We start from the raw sequence: 25,783 nt of genomic DNA on the forward strand, positions 1-25,783 counted from the left end.
AAAACTGCAAGTCAGAAAAGATGAAAGTAGTTTATTCATTCAGAAAGTTTTCTGGAAGTGTGAAAGCAGCTTGTGGAATATCTAAAATTAAAATAAGTCGTATAAAAGGGTGAAGTAATCACCTCTTTGAAGGAGTGTGTCGTGAAGAAGGCGAACGTGATTGACAAGAACTGCAACCTTGGGCCGTGCTGATAGTTTTTGTGATTGCCTGATTGCGGCGGAAACGGCAGTGGCAACTTTTTGTCTTCTGCTTTTTTCGAACAGGTCAGCAGCAGGGCTCTTACTTGGGTCGTTGTCTATCAGCAACGTAGAAATCTAATTCACCGGTTAAATACTGCATTTGCTAACGATCTACCTTTTTAATTTGATTTATTTTCTTGAGCATAGACTCGTTGTCGCTGTTGGACTCGAGAACAAACTCTCTTAAATGGCGTCCCTTGTCGATGAAGTCTTGCAGCGCGCTTGCAGGCAACATCCCAAACGAATGTTCCGTTTCTTTGTAGTTCTTCATCTCGGATTCTGAAATCAAGGGTTAATCTGGACTGAGCCAACTTTAAAACCACATTACCTGTACCACCGATAATCTCAACTAATTGTTGGAACTTCAGTTGAAAAACAAGCTCGTGGTTGTTTTCGAGCAAATTTGGAAAGTCGGCTGATAAGCGAGCGATCGCTTCTGTGAGCTCACCCTTGAGAATGCAGCTGACAATTCCGATTCTTGTTTTTTTGGTAGCCTCTGCTTCAACTGCGCATTTCGTTCGCGTAGCCTAGAGATTAACGAACGCCAAATCTCATATAGTGGCTTTACCTCTTCGAACGCAGTCGCCGCTTTGGAGTAGCCTTGGTAATTTAGGTAATTTGCAATGATCGCTTGAATCTTGAGTTGGAAAGAACCATCCGTGTCGTCGATTGAGAAGTTTTTTATCTGGACAATTTGATCTCTTCTGAAATCGGCAAGATAGCTTTCAAAGTCAAATAGGAAGGGCTTTTGGCCGAAGTTAGCTTCTATCAGCTCTCCAGGGGTCTGAAGACCTACTGTTGGGTACATTGGTTTATCGGGAACTGAAAAAATCGCTTGAAACAGTGAGAGATCCGTCGCTCTTACCATCTTCAAAAACAATTCCTAGATTACTTCCATTCTTTGTAAAAAAGATAGTTCTGTTCACCATATTTATACAACAGCCAACAACATCGCCGCTCCCGTAAATTGGTCCATATTTTTGTCCATGCGCAGACTTCGAAAATGCGTTGCCATCATCGCCATGATAACCGAAGCTGTCCTGATCCCAGCCAGGTAGACGATTGTAACCTTAAAATTAAGGATTGATAAAAACCAGGATAATTACTTCAGTACCGGGGAATTTAAACTGCTTACCTGATCTAACGACTAGTAATTACAACTGTTCAAAGGGGAACTCTTGGTATCTTTGTATCTGTACCTCCTTGTTGCGCATTTAGCTGCTGAGACTCGTCACCATATGCAACCAATCCGATCCCAATATAGCCATCTCGGCCTTTGCTGATAACAGTTATTTCGAAGTAGTAAAGTCCACATACGGCGGGTATTTCGGTATTTGTTCGCGCTGATGCTGCATCTTTGTATCCCTTTGATCCAGGGCCTTTGTACTCAACGCGTGTTCCTTGCTGAATTATAAGCTTCGAGGAGAGTTCTTTGTGGGAAGTCCAAAACCGCGGCAGAGGCGTGACGCTCTCGTCAACGGCAGGATACAGCTTGCGCATTCTATTTCTGAACTGATCCTCGATCGACATTTCTTGAAGAGGTGGCTCCTCCGTGCACGTTTCATCCACTTCCATCAGCTTTTATCTAAAATACCTCACCATTAAAAAAAATTGTATCTGGTTAAATTACAGAACTTTGAATGAACGGAAACAGGACAGCCGGATAGAGCAGAAGAACTTGCGCTCTCCGGAGAATAACTTAAGGTCGATTTCGAGAGTCTAGTAGCAAGGGAAGTAATCTAGATAAAAGCTTGAAGCTCTACTCAAGGGCAGAGATTTTACTTTTTAGATTGCAAGAAAATTCTTTCTGTTTCACGCCAGTATTGCTCGGAGCTCATCTCGGCAAGTCGTGAGATTTTACGCTCAATAGCTAGAGTAGACTTATATATTTCCATAAAATCGAGAAATATTACCAAAGGCTTCTTCAGAACCAGAAAGGGTGGCTATTTTAACGCCTTCTGCTACACCCTGAACTTGATGATCATCCATAAACATTCTCTCCTCCATAGTAAGCTCTCTATCTCCAGAGTGTGAGCTGAAATAGAGATCGTCCAGGTGAACGTCCAGTACAAGTAATAAGGCCACGTTATTATCGTAAAATTGATCAATCATAGTAATCATTCGCCGCAGTGCTGAGTTCATAACGTACAGGTCGATCCGGGGTACGTCCTTGACGATTATCACCGAGTAATGACCAGAAAGCGCTAGTAACAAGAAATATAAGTAGAGAATGCCGGATCCTATCAATACCTAAATAATCTTGCGCGCCTAATGGTACACCTAATCCTTCCTGGCATAATTCGTCGAAAGTGAACTCAGCTACACCGCCAGTCGCTTTAGGCACACGAAGAGTATGTCCAAGCACAGTTATATTCTTATTTTCAACTTGGCTTTCGCCCTTCCCAAATTTAGAGTAGATTTTTTCGATTTGTTGCGGCAATGAAGCGTCGCCCTTGATGAGCCAAGATGGATAATTGAAGTCAAAAACTTCAGATTTTCGGTAATCTTTTCCCGAGTCTAAATTGACGAGTTCCACTTGTGTCTTCAGCATCGGGATGAAGGGGAGGAAATTCTGTCGTTGGAGACCATGCAAGTATAAATCATCTGGGTGTCTATTCGAAGTGGCAATAACTACGATGCCTCGCCTGAAGAGAGCGGAGAAGAGGCTCTTCATGTTCATAGCGTCGGCAATATCGGTGACCTGGAACTCGTCGAAGCAGAGAAGATGCACGTCCTCGACAATATCGTCCGCGATTTTGTCCCAGGTCTCTTTGGCGCCAAGCTGTGAGTATCTTAGCTTGTGAATGCGCTCGTGGATATCGAGCATAAAACGATTGAAATGCACCCGCTTCTTCTTGACGACCGGAGTTGTAGAATAAAACAAGTCCATCAACATGGTCTTTCCCGTGCCAACATTGCCGTAAAGATACGCTCCAGGTATGTCTGCCTCTTTAACTTCCGCTTCAGATGAGCCAGATGAGAAAAATCCGAAAAATCCACCACTAGAAGCTTCTTGAGCCTTCGCGGTGAAACTACGGAGACGATCATTCAGGTCAGATAGGGTTTAGCAATATTTCACAATCTCGATTCCATTTGATTCAAAACTCGTTTTCGAAAAAACGTACGCGCATCTGAAAAATATGACTAAACCCTATCTTATCGAGCCTGGAGACAACTTCTTGCTGATGCTCATCTTTGAAAATAATATTCTTAGCCGTCAGATGGTTGTATATGGCGCTGGGTCTATCAAGACCCGACTTAAGAGCTGTCTGAATTTCAGTATCAAGTTTGCTCTGAAATTGTGCATTTGTTCGAGACGGAATCCTACGCAATGGTGAGTTCAATAGACCCTTCCGAAGCATCTGAAGCCAATTGATTATTGCTTTTTATGCAGAGTCCTTGGGTTGACTCTCGGTTGGAAGTTTTCAGCTTGCAAAAAAAAATAACTCAACAAAAGCAATATAAATTCATTATAAATTATTATACTGCGCGTGATGTTTAAAGCATTTTGATATTTGTTATATTCTTGAACAGATTGTCAAAATAATATTTTCAAATGAGTTTTTTCGAATAAGGCAACTGAAGACGGATTATGACTTTATGTTTGCCGGATTATCGTTGAAATAAAAGTTCTATTCACACAATGTTAGAGGCAATATTCGTTTGAAGTTCAATTTCGTAGATGCATATTTATAAAGTCATGAGAGGTAAAATTAGGTTAAAATGAAGAACATGCTGCGAGATATGTAACATATCATATGTTTAAGCAGAATAAATATTAAGGGGAGGAAACCCCTGCTCTAAGTTTGCGATAATCGGACAGAATTTCATCTTGTTTGGGATTTCGGGTTTCAGGTAAACATCAGATTCAATAGGTAAAATAGGATGAAAGTGAAGAATAAGGAGTTGTTAAATAATAGTTTTGTAGCCGAGGAGCTACAACGAGACTCTGTACTGTTGTCGCTTGTATCTAGTTCTGGTAATAACACCCGTCGGATGTTGTCTTCCTTCAGATTTTTGCAGAGCGCGTCTTTTGTAATTGTTTTTTCTAAGAAAATTTCAAATATTTTGAGGTAGATTGGTAAAGTCACCTTGGGGAGTGAGCTCTGCGAGAAACCTTTCTGAAGACAGAATGTTCTCCGAGGAAGGACATGAATCCGAATTCGTGGAAGAACAGCACGAATCTACTACTAACAGTGACAGATTCGTGTTCTTTATCTTTCTCAATGAGTACGACCGAGTAGAACACTCATCGAGATCTGTTTTCGTGCCCTAAAATAATATTGTTCACAGGTTCAGCTAAAATACACCTACTTTGTTACATAAGGCTACTCTCTTCTTTCCAAGGTCCTGACTGAAGGACTTGTTTATTTGATACAAGGTGTATTCCTTGAAATTATACTTATATTAAAAAGTAAAAATGAGCGTACTTTCAGACAGGGACGAGCTTTGTTATACTCTGTCGTAATTTCATCATCTTGAGATGGCTTCGATGGATTTTTGGGGTCTTCTTTGGTATTCACTGGGAACTCAAGATTATAAACTATTCCGTCTTCGTCTTGAGTCTCGATTGTTTGCACTTCAGAACATGTTGCCTAAATGGACTTTCTGACTTTTGTTGGAGACTAGAGTTCTTTGCCTGGTAATCTTTGACGCCTATTCCAATGAAAATCTTATCGTTTTTCATTGCTTGCATCACATTGGAATCAACTTGAGCCAAAGTAAATCCGGTCTCGGTTTTGTTGGCAGAAACGAACACTGTTCCATAGTCATCAAGTAGATAACACTAAACAAAATAATCAGTTAGAATTAAGGCTAGGGTGGTCGATTTGGCCCAAAGCAAGGCTCATAAACTCTGGACTTGTGAATGCCAGAGTACCCCATAATAGCTTTTAATAGAGATCTATCTTAGATCTTCTGAATTACAGAAGCTTTTTCCGTAATCCCAAGGAAAAAGCCACTTCCGGCGGCTTCAAAGTTGGCATCTCGGCTAAAATCGCGAAAATAGCCCATCTTCAGGGCTCCAAAACTCCAAAGTTTGCATAATGGTCCTATCAACTCTTACTCTTTTTAGGTTTCTTAGACCCTAATCTTAAAATTTACAGAAGCTTTTTTTTATTTGATAACTTTTTCTTAAGAATTTTTTTCAATAAACCAAGGTACCTATATTTGACTATTCATTCCTATAAATTGCCCTTCGGGCATAGCCCAGACGCCCTCAGCCCTACCCTAAATGAATGTGCTGAATGTAAGCTTTCCAAAAATGTATCATATGCAGCTATTTTAAAGGGTTAAAATTTCATAATATTGGGTTCACTTTCAAAATACACTAATTTTCTGCACTTTTAGTCGCGATTTCCCGGAGATCGAGTTGAGATAGCGAAAAAGTGCATGAGGAGTTTTTTGCTCCAAATTTCCTGAGGAATCCAAAAACGCGGGTCAAAAAAGAATCTGAGACTTGGTCAAAATCGACCACCCTAGCCTTAAATGAAGAAAGTACTTACATCCTTGATATCACCGTTACAGTCTGACTCGGTCGTATTGCCCGCGTTTAAGTTTTTGCATTTGAGATTCCCAGCTAAAATTGAATGAGAAGAGAAAATACGAAAGAGAAACCTTCTTTTCTGATGAGATCAACAAGATAATCGCGTCGAATCTGGTAACCCTCTGTGAGCATAGCTACATGATGCTCCGAACTGAAATTCGGTGGTTTGAAATTTTCGCTCTCCCCCAAACTCCACGTTCTGGCGGTGAGATACTTTTCAGGATTTTTAGGATTCAGCAAATAGACGGTTGTCCCCTTCCTAAATCATCTGATAGAGAAAAATGAAAGTAAACTAAAGCTTACTTGTAGCTGGCGGCAATGCGGAATAAACGGGAATAAGTAAACTTCTCGAAACCGATCTTGTAAGGCTCAAGAAGATCCATCGAGATCACGTCACCGGTTTTCGAGTTATCATAAAATCGAAGAAGCCCGGTTCTCGTCAAAACATAAGCAAAATCAATGACGGAAGTTACACCAGTGTTCTGTAAGTAGTCAGCCCACATTCCAGGCAAGATCGCGGTCATATGAATGTCATAGAGAAGCGAGTCGATCATACTGTCATCACAAACATACTCGAAATTAGCCGAACCCTTTCTAGTAGAAGAAACATAGTCAAAAATGACTTGTGTCTGGTTGATTGAAGCACATCGCTGATCATCCGTGTAAACATAGTCTTGGAATTTACAAAATTCCCAGTTACCCGCAAGTTTCAGCAAATTTGAATTCACGCCATTGTAGAATTCGCAAATCAGCTGCTTTCGGTTGCTCTGCTGTCCTGGATTTCCAAGAGGTTTCGAGCATTCTTGCACAAGATTAACAGATCCTCTCGTCATCTTGTTTCTGGGTAGAAGAAGTTTCTCCGTACTCTGTGCAAACTGGAGATTTCCATTTTTCATAAGCCTCGGTTGAGCAATTCCAAGAACGAAGTTCTCGTTCAGTCCGAGGAAACTATAATCAGTGAGGACGTCCGTCGCTAATTTTCTGCAAGAAACGGTATCTGATCCGCACTCGATGATTCTTCTTGCCTCGAATCCACGTTTAATAACTCTTGTTTGCTCACTTGCTGCTGTACGTATTGCCTCAGTAATGTCCTTCTTTCGCGATGGACTTTCTCGATAAAGCTCCATCGTAATAAGAGTCATGCTTCGATAAGTTGTCTTCATAGAAACACCATCATCCTCCTTGATCTTGAGATCAGGATGCGACAAGAGTTGTCCTTTGGCATTAGTAATGAAGGCGTAACCATGCGGCCCGAGAATATATGGTTTTGGTAGATATTGCTCCAAAAACGACAGAGGGACGTCTGTACCAACGACACCAAGTAATCCCGTTTTGTTCGTTAGATTGTCTTTTGAATAAACCGCTTGTGTAGCAGATACTATGAGTCCATGTACTTTAAGCCCACCAATCAGACTCGAAGAATACATTGGACTCCACTGTGGCTTGGTACCATAATCCGCTTGGTTCACAAGAGGGCGGTTCATCGTATGAAAATACTCCATCACGTTGTTTTTAACATCTGCGGGAGAAGCAATATGAGTATAGTAACCTCGTCGAGAGCAGGCGATATTTTTGAGTGGCACTTGATGTTTTAAATCTTTTCCGATGAGGTAAGTAAAAACACGAATATCATCGAAGTTTATGTTGCTATCGTTCAGCGCAATCGTAGCGTTATTGAAGGCTTCGTTGTATTCTTCGAGCGCGCCATCAGACAGCATCATGATTCCACGCGAAGCTGGATAATAGGTATCTTGACTTTCGGAAAAGTTTTTGAAAACATTGTAAGTTTCGTTGATCGCTTTGTTGAAGTCAGCTACATTGCTTGCTTTCATTGACTGAAGTAAAACCTTCGTGAGTTTTGAAGACGAGAAAAATATGATATCTCAACGGAAAATTCTGATATGATAAAAAAATGAAACTTTTTGGATAGTGCATTTCAAAACCTTTCCTTGAATTGCTGCTTGTTAAAGTCTGTAGCTCTAACGAGGGTTCTCTCGAAGCAACTGTGAAGATAAGATGGAGTAGACTCAAAATGAATTACGTTGAAAAAGTCCTGGTCAGATAGAGAGTCAATAATAGTTCTAATTGTAAGAATAGCCAGAACTTTGCGATAGCCTTTCATCGATCCGGAAGAGTCGACCATGATGATGATTTCTTTCGGGTAATTGATGCTAGAGGCGTACCAAGACTCAAATCTGGCATCGTAGTCGATCGGACGCTTGATTTCGTCTTCAAGTTTCCATTTGAGGCCGGGGTAAAAACGAGTAAGTCCCTTGCTAGAGGCAAAATACTGCCAGCTCAAGACCTTACTGTTTTTTGCATTCTCCGTGAAAGTTTTGTCCAGACCAGTGGAATAAACAGCCGTCGTAAGAACATCGTCACTCAGCGAATACACATTGAATGGAACATGAACTGTCGACTGCTCAAAACTAACGTTGATTTGGCCGTCTCCGAAACACTTATTCAGTGCTAAAGACTCGATATTCTGACGGATCGAGGCATAGGGATCTTCTTCTTCTAGGTTTTCATGTGGCGTGTTTGTATAACCCGCGTTATAATAGTATTTTTTCTCGATGGGCTTTTCGACTTCTGTTTGATTGTATGTAACAGGCAACTTTTTTCTGTACACATCTAAAAGAGTCTTCCGCAGTTCGGTGACCCCTTGATCAGCACCAAATAAGAGCTTTCTGATTTTCTCCGAAGAGTTATCAAGAAGGTCATTGATGATAGTACGATATTCGACGATTTCAGAGACCTCGTAATTCGATTGGGGTAAGTTCACTCTGTTGCGCACTCTGTCAGGTCGCCAAGACTCATCTGTGCGTCGTCTGAAGACAGATTCTAGTTTTGGTGCGTAGTCGGATATTCCTGCAGAAAGAAGGAGACCAATATCGCGAGTCAGATTTTCACATCCTTCATCTACATCAGACTGGGCAAACGTACACGAACACAGAGTAAGTATTACCCAGAGCATAATTTATCTCATCTCTAAATATGAAAATGAGTGGAGGAATGTTCGTAAGCGAATTGCACAGTGTCATGTGAAGAATATTAAAGCATAATCAATGAACTTTGGAATCAACTTGGGCAGTGCGTAATCAGGATGAAAATGAAACTATTTTTTACAAGAGTACTAAACTTATTCGAACTTTATGCCTTGAGCCAGTGGAAGTTGCTTGGAAAAGTTAATTGTGCATGTACTTCTTCTCATGTACTGTTTCCAGGAGTCAGATCCAGCTTCTCTGCCCCAGCCTGTCGCCTTGTTCCCCCGAAAGCGCCTCCGATCTCGGCCCCATTGGTTGGGCAGTTAACGTTTACGATGCCAGTGTCAGCACCGTTCGGTCCGAGCCACTTGAATAAGTCCGTAATGTTACTTGTGAACAATGAGGAGCTCAGGCCTGCTTCGACTTCGTTGTTCCATTCGATAACCTTTGGAATTTCGAGTCATTCTCTGATCGAAAATTCTTTATCACCTGATCCAAATTATCAAACGGCATTACATATAAAACTGGGCAAAAGGACTCCCTCATGACCAGTTCCGAATCGTGCGCAAGACCACTGACTATTGTTGGCTGCACATAGAAGCCATCGCTATCGATTACTTCGCCACCGTATTCGATCTTTCCACCTAATGCCTTAATAATTTATTAACAAATGTTTCAAAAGAGAGCGAATAAGAGGAGACCTATCACTCAGAGGCTGAGTCTCAGCCAGAGTTCCCAGTGTCTAATATTAAAAGATAAAATATTCAAATCGATTCCGCAAATGAAAAGAACTTGCCTTGGCTTCTTTGACAGTCTTCTGATAGAGCTCGACGCCTCTTTTATTATGCATCGGACCGTACATTGTATTTTCTTCGAGAGGGGACCCAATCCGCACTTTTGGGTAGGCTTTGACTAATCGCTCTAATACTGTCTGGTACAACTGGTGATGAACAAAAAGACGTCTAAGCGAAGTGCATCGCTGGCCTATTTTTGGGTTGAGAAAATAATTAGCTTCCTTTTTTATCCTCTTCGCTAAGAGGCTCAATTACATAATTTTCGCAAGAACTGATATTTAACCCGTGATCTTGAGTGCCAACTGCAGCAAATAAAGCTGACCGAACAACCATTTCAACATCAGCATCATGATTGATAATCGCGGCGTTGTTTCCACCAAGTTCAAGCAAAACACGACCAAATCTTCGTTGAACAGTAGCACCCACTTCTCTTCCTACAGCGGTAGAGCCAGTAAAGCTCACCAAGTTGATTCGGGAATCCTTTGCTATCGCATCTCCAATTTCCGCACCGCCGCAAACAAGCGTACAGATCGCTTTTGGAAGATTGTTCCGTTCAAACACGCGTTGGATGATATTCTATGACAATAAAAATAGCCTAAAGATAGATAGAGCGAACCTGAGTAGCAATTGTCGAGATAATGGCTGTGGGTGAGGGCTTCCAAATAACGCAATTTCCGGTTATCAAAGCTATTGCTGCGTTCCATCCATACACAGCGATTGGAAAATTAAAGGCGCTAATGACACCGACTAATCCAAGCGGATTCCATCTCTCCTGCAAATCGTGTCCCTCACGCTCAGAGGGAAGCACTTGTCCGGGTAATTGTCTTGACATACCGACAGCATAGTCACAGATGTCAACGAACTCTTGTACCTCGCCTCTCCCTTCAACCACAGTCTTGCCTATCTCTAGTGCTTCAAGTTTCCCCAGCAGCTCAATATACTGAACAAGTCAATCTCCTTAAATGAAGTTCTCTTTTACTTTTCGGAGCTCTTCGCCGATTTGACGGACAATCTCGCCGCGCTTCGGTGCAGGCACATTACGCCAGACTTTAAAAGCCTCTTTAGCGGCGGCAACAGTAGCATCGTAGTCGTCCTAATTAGCGTCAAATTTGGTTTAACTTTTGAAGGTAATCGAGAAAATCACCTTTGTCGCGGTGTATATCTGAGCTATCGGTCTGCCATTTATGGGAGAAATAGATGACTGCAACTCTCCGCTTCCTTTTTTCCATTCTCTCAAAAACAGGTGTCAATAAAATCATACATTTTAAAAATATTTACAAGTGAAAAGAAAAACTCAACGCTGCCAGTCTCGCTTGTTTATCAATAGGCCAGCGCGAGCAAAGTCGCAATTATAACTTAGGCTTTAATTTCTTTATCGATACTGTGAATATTCATGACCCCTTTCCCATCAAAGTATCCTAGCGTAGTCTGCTCGATCCCAAGCCGGCGTAGCCAGTCGTACTCTTGCTCGTCAACCAGAAACTCGCTCATTCTTAATTTGAAGCTATGGGTGGTTCAAGGCGGTGTAACGCGTATTTGGGAAAATCAAAATAATAAAAGAAATGATTGTTGCATATCGAAAACGTAGCTACTTGCGAACAGAAGAAAGGTAGCTTTTGTTGATGTCGACTCTCGTGGTTTCAGTACGGAAGATGGGATTAGTACGTTGTCAAGGTTAAGAAGAGGGCCTTTCTCGAGTAAAATAAGCTATCGAGTCGGATCGAGCTACCGAGCGTGTTTAAAAATGCATTTTTATAAGGCGGAGGGCATTTGGGCACACAAGGGACAACTGCGACATCGCGTTGGTAGTTTTGCATTACCCTAGTGATTCAGATTTCTCACCAGGGCGGTTTAGCTTTGAACATTCAAGCACTCCCCTTGAAGAATCAAGGGGCGATAAATCATTTATGCATCTGCGCTTGAGCTAAGGAAATACTGTGCGTTGTCGAAATCGTCCAATTTTTTATCCGTAGTTTGGCTTTTTAAAACTTTAGGTGACATGAACGAGAATGCCAATCGATAAGAGCATACGAGTGTTGAACTTTTTTCTTTGAACTTTTAATCATACCAAAAGTCCTAGTACTTTTAAAGATAAATTATCAAGTGGCTCGGTGTCTTTTTTATTATTTTGTGCTCGTGAGGACAGTACGTTACGGGGGTATTTTGTGCGCGTTCTAAGTTGAGAAGAAATGCACAGAGGAAACTTAAAGGCCAATAGATGAGGTAAATATAAGTTGAAGCGAGTGAACTGATACAGGATGTGAAGTGAATGTGTTGAAGTGAGAAAGAAGTGAAGAAGGTGAGGACTCAAAGACTGCAAAGTGCAAGTTCTGGTGCTTATTTTCACAGGTCAATATTCACCATCGCAACATCGCTCGAACTTGCCGTTCTAGCAAGGCTAGACGTCGATTGTGTAAGTGAGCACCTAAATCAAACGTCAAAGGAAATCTCTTCGCACTGTCATACGTTTGGTCAGCCGGGTCCATATGCTCCAAGTGTTGAAACGTGTCAGTGACAGGGCCAGATATCAAAATCTTTCGCTGCACAGGGTCACGCATTTTCGACGCCAGTTTCTTTTGCGTTGAGTCTGGTACTTTGAACTCGAAAGAAACCTAAGAAAGGAGTAGCAACATATCTTTTCTAGCTTGCTTTTACCTTAGATTTTTTAACAAGCTGTCGTTTATGTAAAGCAGGGTTGAATTGCAAAGGAAGCTCTATCCAGTGCTCGTTGTCCTCGATTTTCTCGCTCGGGTTTGATAACAAAAGAAGACGACGTGTGTCAGTCTCCATGCACGATAAACTGCCATCTGTGTTCAATGGTCGAAGACGACGACATGCTATGGATTGAATCCACTGGCCGGAATAAACATCATACAGTTCTATAGAATTGTCCATGTAGCATATCAGAACTGGCGGCTTGTTTTCTGGAGGAGAGTGACAGCAAATGAACCGAGGCTATAAATTTTATGGTAATAATTATTATTTATCCAAGGAGCGACTGGGATTACCTCCGATGGCCACATGATTTCTGATTGACGTGAACGTTCGCCATCGTAATTCACATAAATTCCAAACTTGCTAAAGCATAGAAGATGCTCTTTCTGCTCAACGCCAAGATCAACAGAGCATAGAGCATCCATAGGTTGCTGAAGCAGTTTGTTTTCGAGCAACGTGCTAAAATGATGCTTACTGGCAAATAAATCAAAAATCATTCGAACCTCATTGCGGAATCTTGTTTTACGCTCAACAGATGTTTCGGACGGTTTTGATTATTTGTAAAAGTAGCGTTGTCCTAAAATAATTTAAGCAAGTAATCTTTTGGTGAGGCATACTTGAGGCAGTAATAAAGTGACCCAGGCGACAATATAGTTCGAATATCCCAAAGTTGACCCGACAACTATTACTGGGCTACCATCCGATTGGTGAAGGTTTTGCGGAATGTAATCAAGCGCAATCTCTTGTTTGTGCTTTACGGATAATGCTTCTTTTTCGTCAACCGTGACCTCATAGCAGAAAAGTGTCTTCCTGGCTGCTATTACAAGCGACAGAGAGCTTGTACTTTCGATAAGGTTAATGATTGCGTTTTTAGATCTATTCGAAATTAAACTCTTGTAACAAGAGTCTTGTTTAGTAAGCGATTTCAAAAATAATGGGTTAAAATGAATTCTAAGCTACTATTAACATTTGCCTTACAGCAGTGATTGATATCAATGATGCTCCACGAGTTTGGTCGAGCTTTACAGTGTCTTTAGCAAATTTGAGTGGTTCAGCAGCAGCCTTGAGAGGCAAAACGCTACAAATAATTTTAGAATAATCAAGACATTTCGGGGTCGTACCGAATCGCGCGGCGATTCCCAGATATCACAACAATGATTTTCACTCTGTGGTTTTTTGAGACTTGAACATTAAGGACTTTTTTCTCCATGATTTTAACGAAGTCATGACGCTTTAGATCCATGCAGTAGAGACCGTCTTCTGTACCTATTAATCGACATGGTATTTTTGGATGTCAGCGCAATCTTACCAAGTATGATTCGATCTTTACTAATAATGTCGGCAGTTATCATAGTCTTAATGAGGATAAGGGACGGGTCATATGCTTCGAGTAGACTGAACACTGGCGGCGGAAGGGAATGCTTCAAAGTTTTGTTGACTTTCGAAAGATAGTCAATCCACTAATAAAAAATAAGATCATTTGAAAGGACAGTTTTCCTGCCTTTTGCTTTTCGGATGAATTCTGGCACTTCATGAGTATCGAAAATGTAAGGACAGGGTGTGTGATGGAAGTGGTGCGGTGAACTGAGGTGGATCGAAGGCGAAAAATTGACTCTATTTCTTTTTTGTTGGCGTGAATTGCATCTTCAGGGCGCACTGTCTCGACAGAGAAACACTCTTCACGGAGATCAAACGAGAATGCTGCCTGGCAGTTGACGAGAGGCGCCTTGCGCTCTTCTGAAACGATAAACACGAAGAAACGATTACCAGTAATCGCCCCAAAGCATTTTAGCCAGCCCTTCTTAACTCCTTGGGGTTTTGGGAGCCAAAGACGACCCTCGTAAGCAGTACCAGTACTGCGATGTATATCGAGTGTGTGGAGTCCTATTGGTCGACGATCCAGGTCCTCTCTTGGCAGAGGGCAGACTACAAATTTTCATCAACACCAGAAACAAAACTCATTTATGGCAATTGGTCGAGCTCATACTTTTTCGAAATCGATAAAAGTATACTCGCTTTAAAGATTTAGAAAAATAGTGCATTTATTGGTAACAGAATAAATAGAAATGAATATATGTGCAAAAATGGATATACAAGTGGAAGTTTACTTTCTTTGGAATCGCTTCACGGTTTTAGGTGAGAAACCGAGATGGCTCCAGAAAGAGGAGGCGACAGAGCGCCTCTTTGGAGGCGAGCTCAAAAGCGAACTTTCGTGCTTTAGCTCCATGGCTTCCATCTCTTTAGTTTTATTTCTAGTTTCCTCGAGAATCCCCTGGTGGGAAAGTGCTCGGTATCGGTCGCGGAGCCTACCTTTTGGCACATTTTTAGCACAGCTGTAATGGCAGGGAAACTCGCAATTTTCACAGATAATGCCTTGTCGATACTGGCCGAGCATGAAAGTACCGCATTGAAGACAAGGAACAGGTTCTTGATACGTCTTCACAACAAATTCATGATTGTGCGGTGTCGCTGCTGATTTCTGTGACTTCGTTGACTTCATCGGGGATGGCCGACCAGAAACAGAGATAAGGGTTACTCCTTAATCAATGACTTGTTTAAACGTTAAGCGAGTTAGACTAAAGAGATGAGGGTTACGAAAGTGAGTAACCGTGGCTGATGGAATTCGGTAAAGGGATGGGTCGGTTACTTCTGACACGATCGTCTGGGGGCCTCCACTTCTGTTTGAGTCCATACCCTTCTGAGAAATACTTGAAGACGCCGTACTTTGGACATGCGGATCCGAGCGTGAGTCTGAGCAGTCTGACCGTTGATCAGCAGGCATGCAGGTTAGACTGTAGCAGGTTTTTTGTTAAGTTAGTTAGATTTCTTGTTAGGAGAGCTCGAAAGACTCAATGAATATTTATGAGCAGGATGACTTTGTTAACCTTTCCTATTTGTTCTTTTGAGACAATCTAGCTCGTACCTAGCTTGCTGTAGCTCTTGAGCGAGTTCGTGAGAATGCGCGCGCTCTTGTGCAAGATCCTTGGACAAGTTTTCGCGCTGGGTAATTTCATCTCGAAGTGTGCTAAAGAACCAGTTACTCTTTGTCATCGTAAATTCACACTTACCTCTCGATTTCTAGTATTTTTGCTTGTTTTTTCTTCGAATTTCGTAAAGTTTGCCATCTTTCCCGATCACTGCCATCTCTAGGTGATGTTTCGCATGAGTTCAAATGCTGCTGTAATGGAACTTGGGCATCTCTGGCCCGACGCAATGCTTCGAGTTCCTCGCCCATCTTTTCTGCCAAAACTTCCAGATAATTTCTTGCATCCTTTTCGTCTCTCACCCATTTGGTTATGCTTCGCAGGTAGCTCTCCCAGCCTTCACGATTCTCATCGTCAAGTCTATAAGAAAAGCGTGTTAATTTTTGGAAAGGTTTATTTATGAACCTCAAGCTGGTGATTTGTGATTCAAGTCCATTGACTTCTCTTTCGAGTGAAGCTATCCGCTGACGTTGGATTGTTTCTCCGTCTTTTTTTGACGATAGCTCTTCAGATACAGACTCAAATTGGGAGGTAAGTTGCTCGATATGGGCATCTTTTTCCAAATGCAGAGCTTGGGACTCTTCTAACTCGTCATGAAGACTGTCAAGACGACTGGAGAAGACGTCAGACACCTTCTGTTCCGCCGCGACTTTTTCTAAGTTAGACTTCAAGGTGGCATTTTCCCTTTCCAACTTGTCAAGGAAAATCTTGAGGCGTTCAGTTTCTTCACTTTTCTCAATAGCAGCTAATTTTCTATTGGCATTTTCTGCTGCGATCTGATCAATCTTCTCCATTGCAGATGCAAGTTCTTTGGTTTGAAAGTTGTAGGCTTCTTTTAGCGATTGCAGTTCTTTTCGGATCTCCTCATCTTGAGGCTCTTCTTTCTTTCGAGGAGCAGGAACTGGAGCGGTAGACAAAGATTTTTCTTGGCTGCTGTTTTCAGCGGCTGCACTCGATAAGGTGTTGCCAGACAAGCGTGATGACTTCGTGTAAGTAAAGCCGACAAAGGGAAGGTGTTTGCCAGTAAAGATGTTATTTCCGGTTGGAGGTGGATCTTTAATTATTCGGTATTCTTCAAGCTGATCCGGGAAGTTCGAAGTATCAGTTGGTGACTCAATTTCAGGAATGTAAGGCGGAACTTGGTCGCGGATAGTCTCCCATTCGATGCCCGCGAAAAAGGGATGCTCTCGAAAGTCAGAAAGGCCATTCTTTCCGAGACGGACGGATCTATCGCAAATGAGCTTATGCGGGTCCCATATCTTATCACTATTTTTTGATAAATGATAAACGGAGAGCATATTGAAATAGAAATGAGACCTTCCTTGCAAATTAAATCTTTCGCGTTTTCTGAGGCTACAATGCCCTCATCTGGACTCGGAAATGCGAATTTTTCAGCATGGTCCATAATCTGAGCATATGTTTCCACGAGACTTTCAGCGTAAAAGGGAGTATCTGCGAAGAGCATTTCGTACATACTGACTCCAAGAGACCACCAGTCGCATTCTTTTCCATAGCATTCCCCACCTTTCTCGTAAGTCTGGAGGACTTCCGGGGAAATATAATCTGGCGTACCGACGGAAGCATTAGACCTTACAAATCCATCCGGGTCGATTTTTAGACAACTTCCGAAATCTGCCAGGCAAATGTGACCGTCGCTCGATATCAAGATATTCTCTGGTTTGATGTCACGATGGGCAAAGCTTAACGAATGTAGATAATCTTAGACAAGGGTCGTCCTGGCCAAATTAATCACTTTAGTCAGTAAACGAGATTAGGTGGATAAATTATTGGTTTCAAGACAATGCTCTTTTACTTTGATCGACCCTTTCCTATAGCAACAATCATTTCGCAGACGTAGAAGCGCACTTCGTCCTCTGGAAAATGATAGTCAGACTTAGAAAGGCGTGTGACGAGATCGCCTCCAGGATAATATTCCATGATCAGGTACAAACGGGATGAGTCCTGGAACGCATAATGTAGCGATGTTATCCAAGGAGACTTTGCTCGGACTAGAACGTTTCTTTCTTCGCGGAAGCAAGCAATATCTTTTCAATGATTCCTTAGCTGAAGACAACTAAGACAACAAATAATGCGAATGAACCTTTTCCTAGTTTTTCGAGCATATGCCATTTGCAGAGTGATTTCATCGCGTAAATAGTTCCACTAGCCTTTTGACGAACGACAGCCACTTCGCCAAAAGCGCCGCGTCCAATTGTTTTCAGATGTTCGAAGTCTGACTTCCGCATTCTTAATTCCGACACTCTCTGGACAAAGGGCTTAAACTTCTCCAGGAAATTGACACATTGTCTTTCACGGCGAAGAGTCGAGTTCTGCAACTCGTTGACCAGAACGTCGAACCCATCAAGTAACGTATCAAGAGTAACCGAGTCGTCGTCATTTTCCGGTGGGTTAAATACTGAAATATTCTTGATAGTATAAGTTTTATATTATATAAGTATATAAGTTATAATATGTATAAGATTTAAGGGGCGGGTCGACGAGAATCGGGATTTCCGTGACCAAAAATGGGAGAAAACCTGATAAGATAGGCGAAATCTGAATTTAGTGGCGAATAGAAAAGGGTTGAAAAAATTAACCGGCGAAAAGTAGAAAAAAATTTGGCCAGAAAAAATCGGTCAAAAATCCCATCAAAGTGGGGCCATTTTCGCGAAAATGCACCAAAAATGGTCATTTTTTTTACATTTTTCCTAATTTTACCCTCTAAATCTCATTTTTATCAAATGATTTTAGGCTCAAAAGATTTAGGAGAATCTGTAGATTCCAAAAATATAAGTTTCATATCCAGACTATGAGTACAAGCGAGATCACCCCTGAAAAAATTCTCGTCGACCCCCCCCCTTAAACTAAGGAGATACTTATTCGATACTTTAAAATGTACTTACGAAGTTGCTCTAAGAGCTTATTGCGAACGTCTGGAGGCTGGCTTTTCATGTCCGCCATCAACCGAATTTGTTCATGCCTAAAAAATAAAACTCGTAAACTGATGTTAAGTAGACAAAAACAAGCTGACGTTTTGCGAAGTTCTAGAAACGGAACTATTTTTTGAAGTGAAAAAGATTATTGCACATTTCGTTAAAATCGAGTAAATCGATAACGGTAGGGATAGAATTATGAAGCAGTGGACAGTTCCATCAAGAGATATTCTACAGAAAGTGGATATTTTCAAACTATTTGCTGCAGAGCATTACTTCTCTTCGTTGTGTTCGAGAAAAGCGCTCTTATGAGCCCTCGAACGGCATTAGCAGAGAGGCTAATGTCGCCAGCTTTCCAAACACCAAGAATGTCTGACAGTGAGGAACGCAATATAAATCGCAAATCTAATAATAACTGGTCATTTGCAATTAACTTTCTAAGTTTACCTTCAGCGTTTGTGGCGGGATAGCCAGGTAAATCCGAAAGTTTGTTAATAAATGCATCTAGAGGTGTACATGCATCGACAGCAATATCCTCCTCCTCTACAAAATAAATTTTAAGTAACTCTCTTGAGATACAAGCCGTGAATAAAAAGTCTCTACTAGGTGAGTGGCTTTACACAAAAAGACGACTCACCTAGAATTGCGCCGGTGATTTTATTGATGAAATAGATAGATGACCTCTCAAGGAGCTTGCGTTTTGTCACCGGGGCGAGGTACGGGTCGAGTTGCGCGTCTAACGAGCTCAAAATAGATTTGACGTCTGAGACTGAGCACATCAGCTCCTCCAAGCTATCTTGCTCTTCTATTTTGCTGACAAGACGTAGTTTATCGTCTATTAGGGAGTCGATTTGCACTTCGATTTTATCTAGATGGTGCTTTTCGAAACGAGCTAGCAAGGCCTTCAGGGAAAGTACTTGGTCAAAGGATGCACGAGCTACAGTCAAGCTTTCTGATGAATTCTGAAGCAGCGGTTTTTATTGAAAACTATTAATCCGAGATTGCTATCTTCATTAGAAAAAAAATGAAACCGTTTTCTTGGCAAGTTGCAAACGAGCCAAACACCCAATGAACCAGTCAATATCGTTAGAGAGAACATTTACGTATTCCAAGTTCTCAGCAAGTTGGATGGAAAATCTGTTCAGCACAAAGACCTTGTAAAGCTGAATAATCCTTGGAGAGACATTGGGGCTCTTTAGCATAATGAGCCATCCTTGCGCGCAAAAAGGTGAAATTGGCGATTCCGGATTCTGTAGCTTGAGTGATGTCGAAAGGGAGAGAGTCTTCGAGGAGTTAGTCGTGCTTTTGTGAGAAAGGTAACGTTTTTGTGAAGAAGGCGTGACGGTGGACATAAAATCGCCGGTAGACAGGATCCGGCGATACCGAGCGAGGAGCCTGGAAGAAGACTTTTCCGTAAGAGCGTTCGAAAGATTTTGCACCATTTCGGGGATCTTTTTGAAGTTGGAAGAGATTTTCAGCGAAAGCTCAAATAACTCCTTGACGTCAGCAAAGGACTCGTCGTCTTCGTCACTTTCGAGTGGAATACTTGGCCGCAAAATTGAATCGACGATGTAGTTCTCCAGTTTTAATGTTTGATCTTCTGAGAACGAAATCGACTGGCTCTGTAAATGTAACATAAACTTTGATAACGAGTTGAGCTTTCCAGCGAAACATTCATTTTCACTTCTTTTGATAAATCCCTCTTCGAACAAAATCGGTCCAGATTGAATGAAATCGACGATAGAGTTCGAAAGATTTAAAAGAAGAGCGTCCAATTTTTCCAAATGAAGCATCGACTCGACAACTAAAAGGATCATTATTTGGTTCCGGACAAGATTGAGTTAACTTTACCTTGATTCTTATTGAAAAAGCCGATTCGATCTTCTTCTTGAATAAGTGACTGCTGCCAGGCCTCGTTCGCTAGAATAATTGGATTCAGACTTTCGACTCTGCTGAGAAATGTTTGGACGACTCGTGCTTTCATAAAATTCCCGTCTTCAATTTCTTTAGTAAACTTTTTGATGTCAGCAAATATCTTCGTTTTCTCGAGTAGGGTCGTATCTCCATACGACGCTGGGAGTCGCGACTCAACTATCTTTATAGTTTTAAGCACCTCACAAGCACACTGTGAGGCTTCTGCCTTTAGTTCTAGCTCAACACGTTTTTTAAGAAGATCTTCAACGCCTCTCATAAGGGATTGTCAATTGTTGCCTTTACAGCGCAATTAACAAGAGTTTGATCCCTTTCCATAAACATTTGAGTTCTTGAGCTTTTCCATTCTGGATTTTAACTCGGAAATAGTTTTACTATCTTCCATGATCATTTGGAGTTCCTCTTCCGATACAGCAGTCGTCTCCTCGTTTTCTGTTAAAAACGATTTCAAATGCTCGATCTGAGCATCGATTGCGTCCACTCTGTTGAGGAGAGTCATTCTGAAAACGCATGAATTCAAATGTGTTTAAAATAAATAGAGGTATTCGGCAGCTCCCGAAACAATTAATGTAGCGCCGAAAGTTAAGGCCGATTCTTAAAATTCAAAAGACTAGACAGACAGCAGCAGCATTAGCACAATACTAGTACAGAATCTAAGCAATTCACACAGACATTATATTTCCTGACTTTTCCCTGTAACGCTCTTCCCTACGTATTCTGCGTTGCTCAGCAAATTTTTGCTCGATTTCTACTGGCCCGAAATCGAATCCTTCTTCGTCCATCTTTTGCTGAAAGTTACGCAGCGAAATGACACAATTCTTTTTCTTCAGTCCTTTTAGCAAGATTTCGTAATTTTCGTCATAGCTGAAAGTCTGTGAATCTCCGATCAAGCAACAGTGTCTCTGAAGGAATGGTAAGCAAGGGTTATCTTTTGCTGCCTACTTTCGCACGAGTAATTGCAACATTAATTCGCCGCACATCGTCCATCATTCCGAGATCCCAGGATAAATTCGAGCGAGCCATTGAGACAATAATTACGTCCTTTTCTTTTCCCTGGTAGCCATCAATTGTCCGAACGGTGGCAGAGGCATAATTAGGATCAATTTCTTCCAGCGACTGGCGAATGTGAGCCACTTGAGCCCAGTAGCAAGAGATAATTCCGATTTCTGACTCTGGAATGCCCATTTTATTCCGAAAGTGATCATACATTCGGGCGACTGAACAGAACCTTTTTCTAACAATAAGAATCAGCAGTCCCTACCGAGTTTCGCCTCGTGCTCATTATGATAACTTTCGTGAGAGTCTGGAACGTCGTCATGACCTTCGTTGTAGCCTAGACCCGCGTGATCAAGCCAAATTAGGGGATTGTTTCTGAGAGTAGAACAACCTTCTTCGTAGCTATCACCAAGACGTATATTTTTATTGCGCCTTTGTAGTTTTCATAAAAAGGTAAAATTTCGGAATTGAGGCAACCCCACTGATAGTGAATAATGAAAACATTCCTTCCCGCTTTTAGCCTCGATTCGTATAATACCCGGCTGCTCCAGCCAGAGATCATGAAGTGCGATCTATATTGTGTCTCTAGCAGAAAATGGCGCGAAGGGAGCTTCTCTACAACGTATTCCATGAAACTCTTGTCATAACCAAGCCGTTTGGCTTCCTCTGTTTTTACAACGGGCGGCAGCTGCAGGTGATCACCCGCAACAATGCAACTAAAGTATACATTTATACGATCAGAAGACGGCAAATTGACCTTAATAAAATTATAACGAGTCTTCTGCATGCACATGTGTTACAATTATTCATCAATGCGATTTGAGAAGATACTTTTTACTGTTACGACTTTTTCTCCGCAGAGGATCCCACTTATAGAATATTTCTTTCACCTTTCGAAATAGGGAAGAATTTCCAACGCCTCGGCGAGTGTCACGAAGCCGCCTTCCTCGAAAACTATAATATCGAAACTTCCGCGTTTTATTTCTTTGTGGATGATGGTTGAGTTGGATGATGACATGCGAACACAGGCACCCAAAACTGAGCATACAATTCTTTTGTCCTTCAGTGATTGAATTCGCCCGCGGTGTAATTGATTCGATATTTGCTGTAACTGGCGCTTAAGATCAGCTTGATCGAACTGGAAAGACTCTTCTGTTGACTGAAATGTCTTTGCGTTGTCTTCAAACAGGCTCGATAATGGTTCTTAGAATCAACATAAGTAGAGAGTAGTCAAGATGCCTAGCCTAATAAACGTTTCGTCCGCTGCATAACGATCTCCAATCGCTTAGAGTCCATGGCTGGCATGAATTGAGTCACTGCCTCGTCGGTTACTTTGCTCACCCGTCCGTAACGGAAGATCTCATTCTTCCCAAGGTATTTTCCTAGCGCCAAGCATATGTTGTCTGTGGCTGCGTGAGACGGCCCAACAACTAGAATACGTTTGTCTGGAAACTTGAGCGTTATTTGATAAACTGCTTCGGCGACAACGGTTGTTTTGCCTGTCCCGGGAGGTCCGTGGATGATCGTTATTGGACCGTGATCCAGGTCATCGTGATCAACCATTTTGACAGTGGCGTCAATAGCTTTCATTTGACTTCGGTCCAACACTACAAAAATAGTTTATCATCGTCAGCGGCTTTTAATTACCTAGATGTTTGTTCTTTACATTTTTCTTCTCAACTGAAAACGGCCAAGAGTCTGACTTGTCGGCGATGTTTTCGGAAAATGATGGCAACCTTTTGTTCCATCGATTTAACAAATACGGGAGAGGACCATTTGGGAACGTCTTGATTTCTAATTTCTCTGAATCGACAATATTTTGCAAATGTCGGACGAATTTCCATTGCTCGTCTGCTCGAGCTGTCCTACAAATGAAAAATTCAGCGCCACAGCCGTCAACGGTCGAAAACTCTTGGTTGATGAAAAATGGCAACTCGTCGATAAATTCCAACTGGATGAGAGAAGGCGAAATTTTTAAGAGTTCGCACGTCACTGACGGGTCATTTTCATGGTTCTCGCATTCGCGGGAATCTTTTGAATTCGCGAAAAGGCTTCTCGCCACTTTTAGTAAAACTCTATCGCCAGGTTTGAAGCCCTTGCACAGTAATGGTCCGTACTCTTCGATATTGCGTGTAAGCTCAATCGCAACTTGGCCGTTCTTCGTCCTGGTCAGACCAACTGAGCTCGAATCTGATGGAAGAGTGAAGTTTTTATTTATCGAAAGTCCGAATGCAGCCAAGCCTCTCTTCTCCAATTCAAAAAGCGGTCTCGAACTCGCCGTTTTCCCAGCTTCCGGACCACTATGCTGCGAAATGCCCATTTCAAGCTCTTCTTTCACCAAGTTTTTATACTCAAACATCGCGGCACTGTACAAATTTTGGAAGATTTTTCTATACGTTTCCGACTGTCCGGACGAGATGTAAGTCTTTTCATTTTTGAACGCAGTGGGAAACTTCGGGATAGACAAGCGAGTGACTGGTGGATCAAAAACGAGCTTTTTTCCTTCTTTTGGTCTTTTTCCTGCGAATTTTGGCGGCGATTTTTTGAGCCACTGCTCCGTGAACTGTCTCAATGCAGGTTGATCGTAGTAATTTGTCAGATCTTCTGGATCATTAGGAAAAACATTTTGGGAAAGAGCGGCACTCTGCGAGCGGGACAGGAGCAAGGCACCATGTCGGAAAACAGCTCTCCGCTTGATCAGAGTTAGCGTTCCAACTTGCGACAGCATAACATTCTTTCACAGAACGAGTGAGTATTGCACGTTTTTCAAGATATTGCATTGACATGTCACAGTTGATTTGCGAAGCTCAAAATACAGCGAGTATGCTGAACAGAAATGTTGTGAACTTCCATGGCATAACTTAATCTTTTTCGACAGAAGTATTTATTTTCCTAAATCGCTCAATTCTCCGTTTTCGTGAAGCTCGACACAGACATCTTTAGTAAAATAAAAAAACCGGGTTCATGATTTAAGATTTACCTAAACCGCCAACAAGTTCGCCTTTATTGTAGAGCTGGGGGTAAGTGGGCCATTTGGAGTACGTTTTCAACTCTTGGCGAACAGTTTCATCAGACAAAATATCGAAATGATCGAAGTCGAGACCTTGAAATCTCTTTAACAAGGATAACGATTGAAGAATGAGCCATCCTGCCATAGAATAAATAGCACTTACAGGCTTCCTGGAGGAGAGCAATCATTTTTCTCGAAAAACCGCACTTAGGTTCGTTTGGACTTCCCTTCATAAAAAGCACGACCTAAGAGAATAAGGTCAAAGTAAATCGTTACGTTCTCAGTTACTGGAGATTTATGGGTAAGCCACTTGAGCTTTGTGTTGAGGGAATTGGCGGATTCAATTGATTCCAAAAGTTCTCCTTCTTCATGCATTTCCTTCATTACATCAAGACCACCTACAAGATCTCCATTGATGTACAGCTGCGGAAATGTAGGCCACTTCGAATATTCCTTTATTCCTTGTCGAACATCCTCATCTTTCAGAATATTAAACGAAGAGAAGTCTTTGTTCGAAAGAAAGTCTACGTGGCGTCTTGCGTTAATTCAAATGTGTGGATTTACAGTGGATTTACCAGATTGAACTTGATTCAAAAGCTCCATTGTAGCGCGAGAGAATTTGCATTTTGGCTCAGATGGAATACCCTTCATGAACAACACAATCCCCGACTTGTGTGTGAGTCTATGAAGTCTCTGAGTGAGCGTTTCTCCTGACTCTGATTTGTGTGTGGGGTTTGGTTCATCGGCCCCTTTCGGCGCAGCTAGGTATTTGGCGACAGCAGCGGTCAGCTGAGCTGGATCCGCCCCGTTAACTCTTGCAACCTCGACTCCTTTCACAATAAGGACACAGGTAGGAACGGCCGAGATTTGAAATCTCTTGGCAACCTCATCAACAGCCTCCGCTTCACAACGTGCAAAAGTAGCTTTCTTATCCTAGTTCAATTAACGTAAAATCTTATTAAATTTCATTTGAAATCAAGGAAGAAAACAGAAAACACAAAAAGAAAATCAATCACATGATGAACTGTTCCTGCTGATGGATCTGCTGCAGGGCGGCCAATACAGTATCAATTTGTTTGCACTGTTCAGCCCAATCTGCCCAGAAGTGAACAACTAAAAACCCTTGCGCCAAAACGTCAAAATCTGCACTTGACTTAACATCGACCACAGTCATTCTGATATACCAAAGTTGAACCTCTCAACTTTTACTCTCCATTTCGTATTGCTAATCATCAATTTTATTATTGCGATTTGCATTTCATCTTTCGAAAAGAATAAGAGACGACGAGCGTTGAACTTTTGACCAAATCGTCGTATATTGTCAGAAAAATACATTTGAATAATTGAATGGTATGGAAAATGAAGCTGGAAAAAACTTATGAAGTATTACGATTATGTCGGAAGAATTGGCTTAGATTAACTTGAAAAAGGTAAAATTAATAAAGAGCAGTTCTACGCATCGAGAATGATTAAATTAAATATTTTCGAAAGTGACTAAAGGCGAAAGATAGAATTATAGCATGAACAAAGAAGCAAAGAGAAAATGAGGATTTTAGCGGAATCGTTTAAACTGAAAAGTGCTCCTTCTATTTCATCGGAAAACAGGTAAAACGTTATGAAGATATAATAAACTTAAAATGAGAAGCTGAA

At 41.6% G+C, this 25,783-nt stretch overlaps 8 protein-coding genes across 9 annotated transcripts; all 8 read right to left on the reverse strand.

The window, feature by feature from the left end:
• Window positions 1-11: 11 nt before the first annotated feature.
• Window positions 12-7,650, reverse strand: LOC145709060 (uncharacterized). The gene is given in 15 exon segments (XM_081786745.1): window positions 12-81; window positions 123-315; window positions 356-519; window positions 569-767; window positions 809-1,062; window positions 1,106-1,309; window positions 1,440-1,822; window positions 4,051-4,288; window positions 4,332-4,512; window positions 4,555-4,629; window positions 4,671-4,835; window positions 4,880-5,026; window positions 5,745-5,818; window positions 5,857-6,044; window positions 6,089-7,650. Coding segments are annotated over 15 exon segments (4,044 nt in total). The 5' UTR covers window positions 7,618-7,650; the 3' UTR covers window positions 12-31.
• LOC145710411 (AFG1-like ATPase) lies at window positions 1,842-3,604 on the reverse strand. The gene is made up of 4 exons (XM_081788161.1): window positions 3,396-3,604; window positions 2,491-3,292; window positions 2,154-2,444; window positions 1,842-2,110 (listed from the first exon to the last, which is right to left on the reverse strand). Exons 1-4 carry the CDS (start codon window positions 3,600-3,602, stop codon window positions 2,019-2,021), a joined length of 1,392 nt encoding a protein of 463 aa, XP_081644287.1. The 5' UTR covers window positions 3,603-3,604; the 3' UTR covers window positions 1,842-2,018.
• A 71-nt stretch (window positions 7,651-7,721) lies between the features above and the next one.
• LOC145709061 (voltage-dependent calcium channel subunit alpha-2/delta-3-like) lies at window positions 7,722-8,769 on the reverse strand. Its single transcript, XM_081786746.1, has one exon. It carries the CDS (start codon window positions 8,757-8,759, stop codon window positions 7,722-7,724), a length of 1,038 nt encoding a protein of 345 aa, XP_081642872.1. The 5' UTR covers window positions 8,760-8,769.
• Window positions 8,770-8,806: 37 nt separating this feature from the next.
• Window positions 8,807-11,054, reverse strand: LOC145710135 (alpha-aminoadipic semialdehyde dehydrogenase-like). Its single transcript, XM_081787833.1, is given in 9 exon segments — window positions 8,807-9,049; window positions 9,052-9,214; window positions 9,259-9,420; window positions 9,566-9,753; window positions 9,854-10,139; window positions 10,180-10,503; window positions 10,543-10,656; window positions 10,708-10,795; window positions 10,969-11,054. Coding segments are annotated over 9 exon segments (1,536 nt in total). The 3' UTR covers window positions 8,807-8,924.
• Window positions 11,055-11,077: 23 nt separating this feature from the next.
• LOC145710136 (serine/threonine-protein kinase MRCK alpha-like) lies at window positions 11,078-18,247 on the reverse strand. The gene is made up of 19 exons (XM_081787834.1): window positions 18,166-18,247; window positions 17,364-17,678; window positions 17,086-17,307; window positions 16,593-16,981; window positions 15,668-16,512; window positions 15,347-15,622; window positions 15,169-15,303; window positions 14,892-15,070; window positions 14,589-14,798; window positions 13,780-14,204; window positions 13,588-13,738; window positions 13,400-13,544; window positions 13,252-13,356; window positions 12,896-13,121; window positions 12,782-12,855; window positions 12,572-12,737; window positions 12,219-12,518; window positions 12,030-12,175; window positions 11,078-11,988 (listed from the first exon to the last, which is right to left on the reverse strand). The coding sequence occupies exons 1-19, from the start codon at window positions 18,221-18,223 to the stop codon at window positions 11,907-11,909; spliced, it is 4,449 nt and encodes a 1,482-aa protein (XP_081643960.1). The 5' UTR covers window positions 18,224-18,247; the 3' UTR covers window positions 11,078-11,906.
• Window positions 18,248-18,275: 28 nt separating this feature from the next.
• On the reverse strand, window positions 18,276-20,624 carry LOC145710137 (uncharacterized). Of its 2 annotated transcripts, XR_014135007.1 has the most exons (4): window positions 20,047-20,624; window positions 18,833-19,999; window positions 18,643-18,738; window positions 18,276-18,600 (listed from the first exon to the last, which is right to left on the reverse strand). XR_014135007.1 is itself a non-coding variant. In XM_081787835.1 (3 exons), the coding sequence occupies exons 1-3, from the start codon at window positions 18,972-18,974 to the stop codon at window positions 18,446-18,448; spliced, it is 393 nt and encodes a 130-aa protein (XP_081643961.1). In that variant the 5' UTR covers window positions 18,975-19,173; the 3' UTR covers window positions 18,276-18,445. The 2 variants fall into 2 exon arrangements, 1 of the variants encoding a protein (XP_081643961.1); XM_081787835.1 differs by lacking the exon at window positions 20,047-20,624 and having other exon boundaries at window positions 18,833-19,173.
• A 28-nt stretch (window positions 20,625-20,652) lies between these two features.
• On the reverse strand, window positions 20,653-23,922 carry LOC145710435 (helicase senataxin-like). The gene is made up of 7 exons (XM_081788192.1): window positions 22,771-23,922; window positions 22,368-22,730; window positions 22,014-22,302; window positions 21,629-21,839; window positions 21,389-21,554; window positions 21,070-21,344; window positions 20,653-21,029 (listed from the first exon to the last, which is right to left on the reverse strand). The coding sequence occupies exons 1-7, from the start codon at window positions 23,849-23,851 to the stop codon at window positions 20,790-20,792; spliced, it is 2,625 nt and encodes an 874-aa protein (XP_081644318.1). The 5' UTR covers window positions 23,852-23,922; the 3' UTR covers window positions 20,653-20,789.
• LOC145710439 (glutaredoxin-3-like) lies at window positions 23,920-25,338 on the reverse strand. The gene is made up of 6 exons (XM_081788195.1): window positions 25,166-25,338; window positions 24,709-25,059; window positions 24,422-24,657; window positions 24,297-24,378; window positions 24,104-24,226; window positions 23,920-24,060 (listed from the first exon to the last, which is right to left on the reverse strand). Exons 1-6 carry the CDS (start codon window positions 25,305-25,307, stop codon window positions 24,008-24,010), a joined length of 987 nt encoding a protein of 328 aa, XP_081644321.1. The 5' UTR covers window positions 25,308-25,338; the 3' UTR covers window positions 23,920-24,007.
• Between the last annotated feature and the right edge of the window lie 445 nt (window positions 25,339-25,783).

The sequence above is a fragment of the Oikopleura dioica genome, chromosome XSR, assembly GCF_907165135.1.
Source record: "Oikopleura dioica chromosome XSR, OKI2018_I68_1.0, whole genome shotgun sequence".
NCBI lineage: Eukaryota > Metazoa > Chordata > Appendicularia > Copelata > Oikopleuridae > Oikopleura > Oikopleura dioica.

Bases quoted from the DNA above. Each gene is read 5' to 3' on its own strand.
- LOC145710411 (XM_081788161.1), bottom strand. From the start codon at position 3,602: ATGCTTCGGAAGGGTCTATTGAACTCACCATTGCGTAGGATTCCGTCT. The intron at 3,293-3,395 runs ATAGGGTTTAGT...ACCCTATCTGAC, and splicing joins TTGTCTCCAGGCTCGATAAG to CTGAATGATCGTCTCCGTAG. The intron at 2,445-2,490 runs GTATTGATAGGA...TCTTGTTACTAG, and splicing joins AGGCGCGCAAGATTATTTAG to CGCTTTCTGGTCATTACTCG.
- LOC145709061 (XM_081786746.1), bottom strand. From the start codon at position 8,759: ATGCTCTGGGTAATACTTACTCTGTGTTCGTGTACGTTTGCCCAGTCT.
- LOC145710136 (XM_081787834.1), bottom strand. From the start codon at position 18,223: ATGGCGGACATGAAAAGCCAGCCTCCAGACGTTCGCAATAAGCTCTTA. The intron at 13,545-13,587 runs GTAAGATTGCGC...GTCGATTAATAG, and splicing joins TAAAGATCGAATCATACTTG to GTACAGAAGACGGTCTCTAC. The intron at 13,122-13,251 runs GCAAATGTTAAT...CCTTATCGAAAG, and splicing joins ATATCAATCACTGCTGTAAG to TACAAGCTCTCTGTCGCTTG.
- LOC145710137 (XM_081787835.1), bottom strand. From the start codon at position 18,974: ATGTGCTCAGTCTCAGACGTCAAATCTATTTTGAGCTCGTTAGACGCG. The intron at 18,739-18,832 runs GTGAGTCGTCTT...TTTATTTTGTAG, and splicing joins AATCACCGGCGCAATTCTAG to AGGAGGAGGATATTGCTGTC. The intron at 18,601-18,642 runs GTAAACTTAGAA...AGTTATTATTAG, and splicing joins TCCCGCCACAAACGCTGAAG to ATTTGCGATTTATATTGCGT.
- LOC145710435 (XM_081788192.1), bottom strand. From the start codon at position 23,851: ATGCTGTCGCAAGTTGGAACGCTAACTCTGATCAAGCGGAGAGCTGTT. The intron at 22,303-22,367 runs GCTAGGCATCTT...GCCTGTTTGAAG, and splicing joins GCGGACGAAACGTTTATTAG to ACAACGCAAAGACATTTCAG. The intron at 21,555-21,628 runs AATGTTTTCATT...AAACTACAAAGG, and splicing joins CGAGGCTAAAAGCGGGAAGG to CGCAATAAAAATATACGTCT.
- LOC145710439 (XM_081788195.1), bottom strand. From the start codon at position 25,307: ATGACTGTGGTCGATGTTAAGTCAAGTGCAGATTTTGACGTTTTGGCG. The intron at 24,227-24,296 runs GTAAGTGCTATT...AGAGATTTCAAG, and splicing joins TGCTCTCCTCCAGGAAGCCT to GTCTCGACTTCGATCATTTC. The intron at 24,061-24,103 runs GTAAATCTTAAA...ATTTTACTAAAG, and splicing joins CGAACTTGTTGGCGGTTTAG to ATGTCTGTGTCGAGCTTCAC.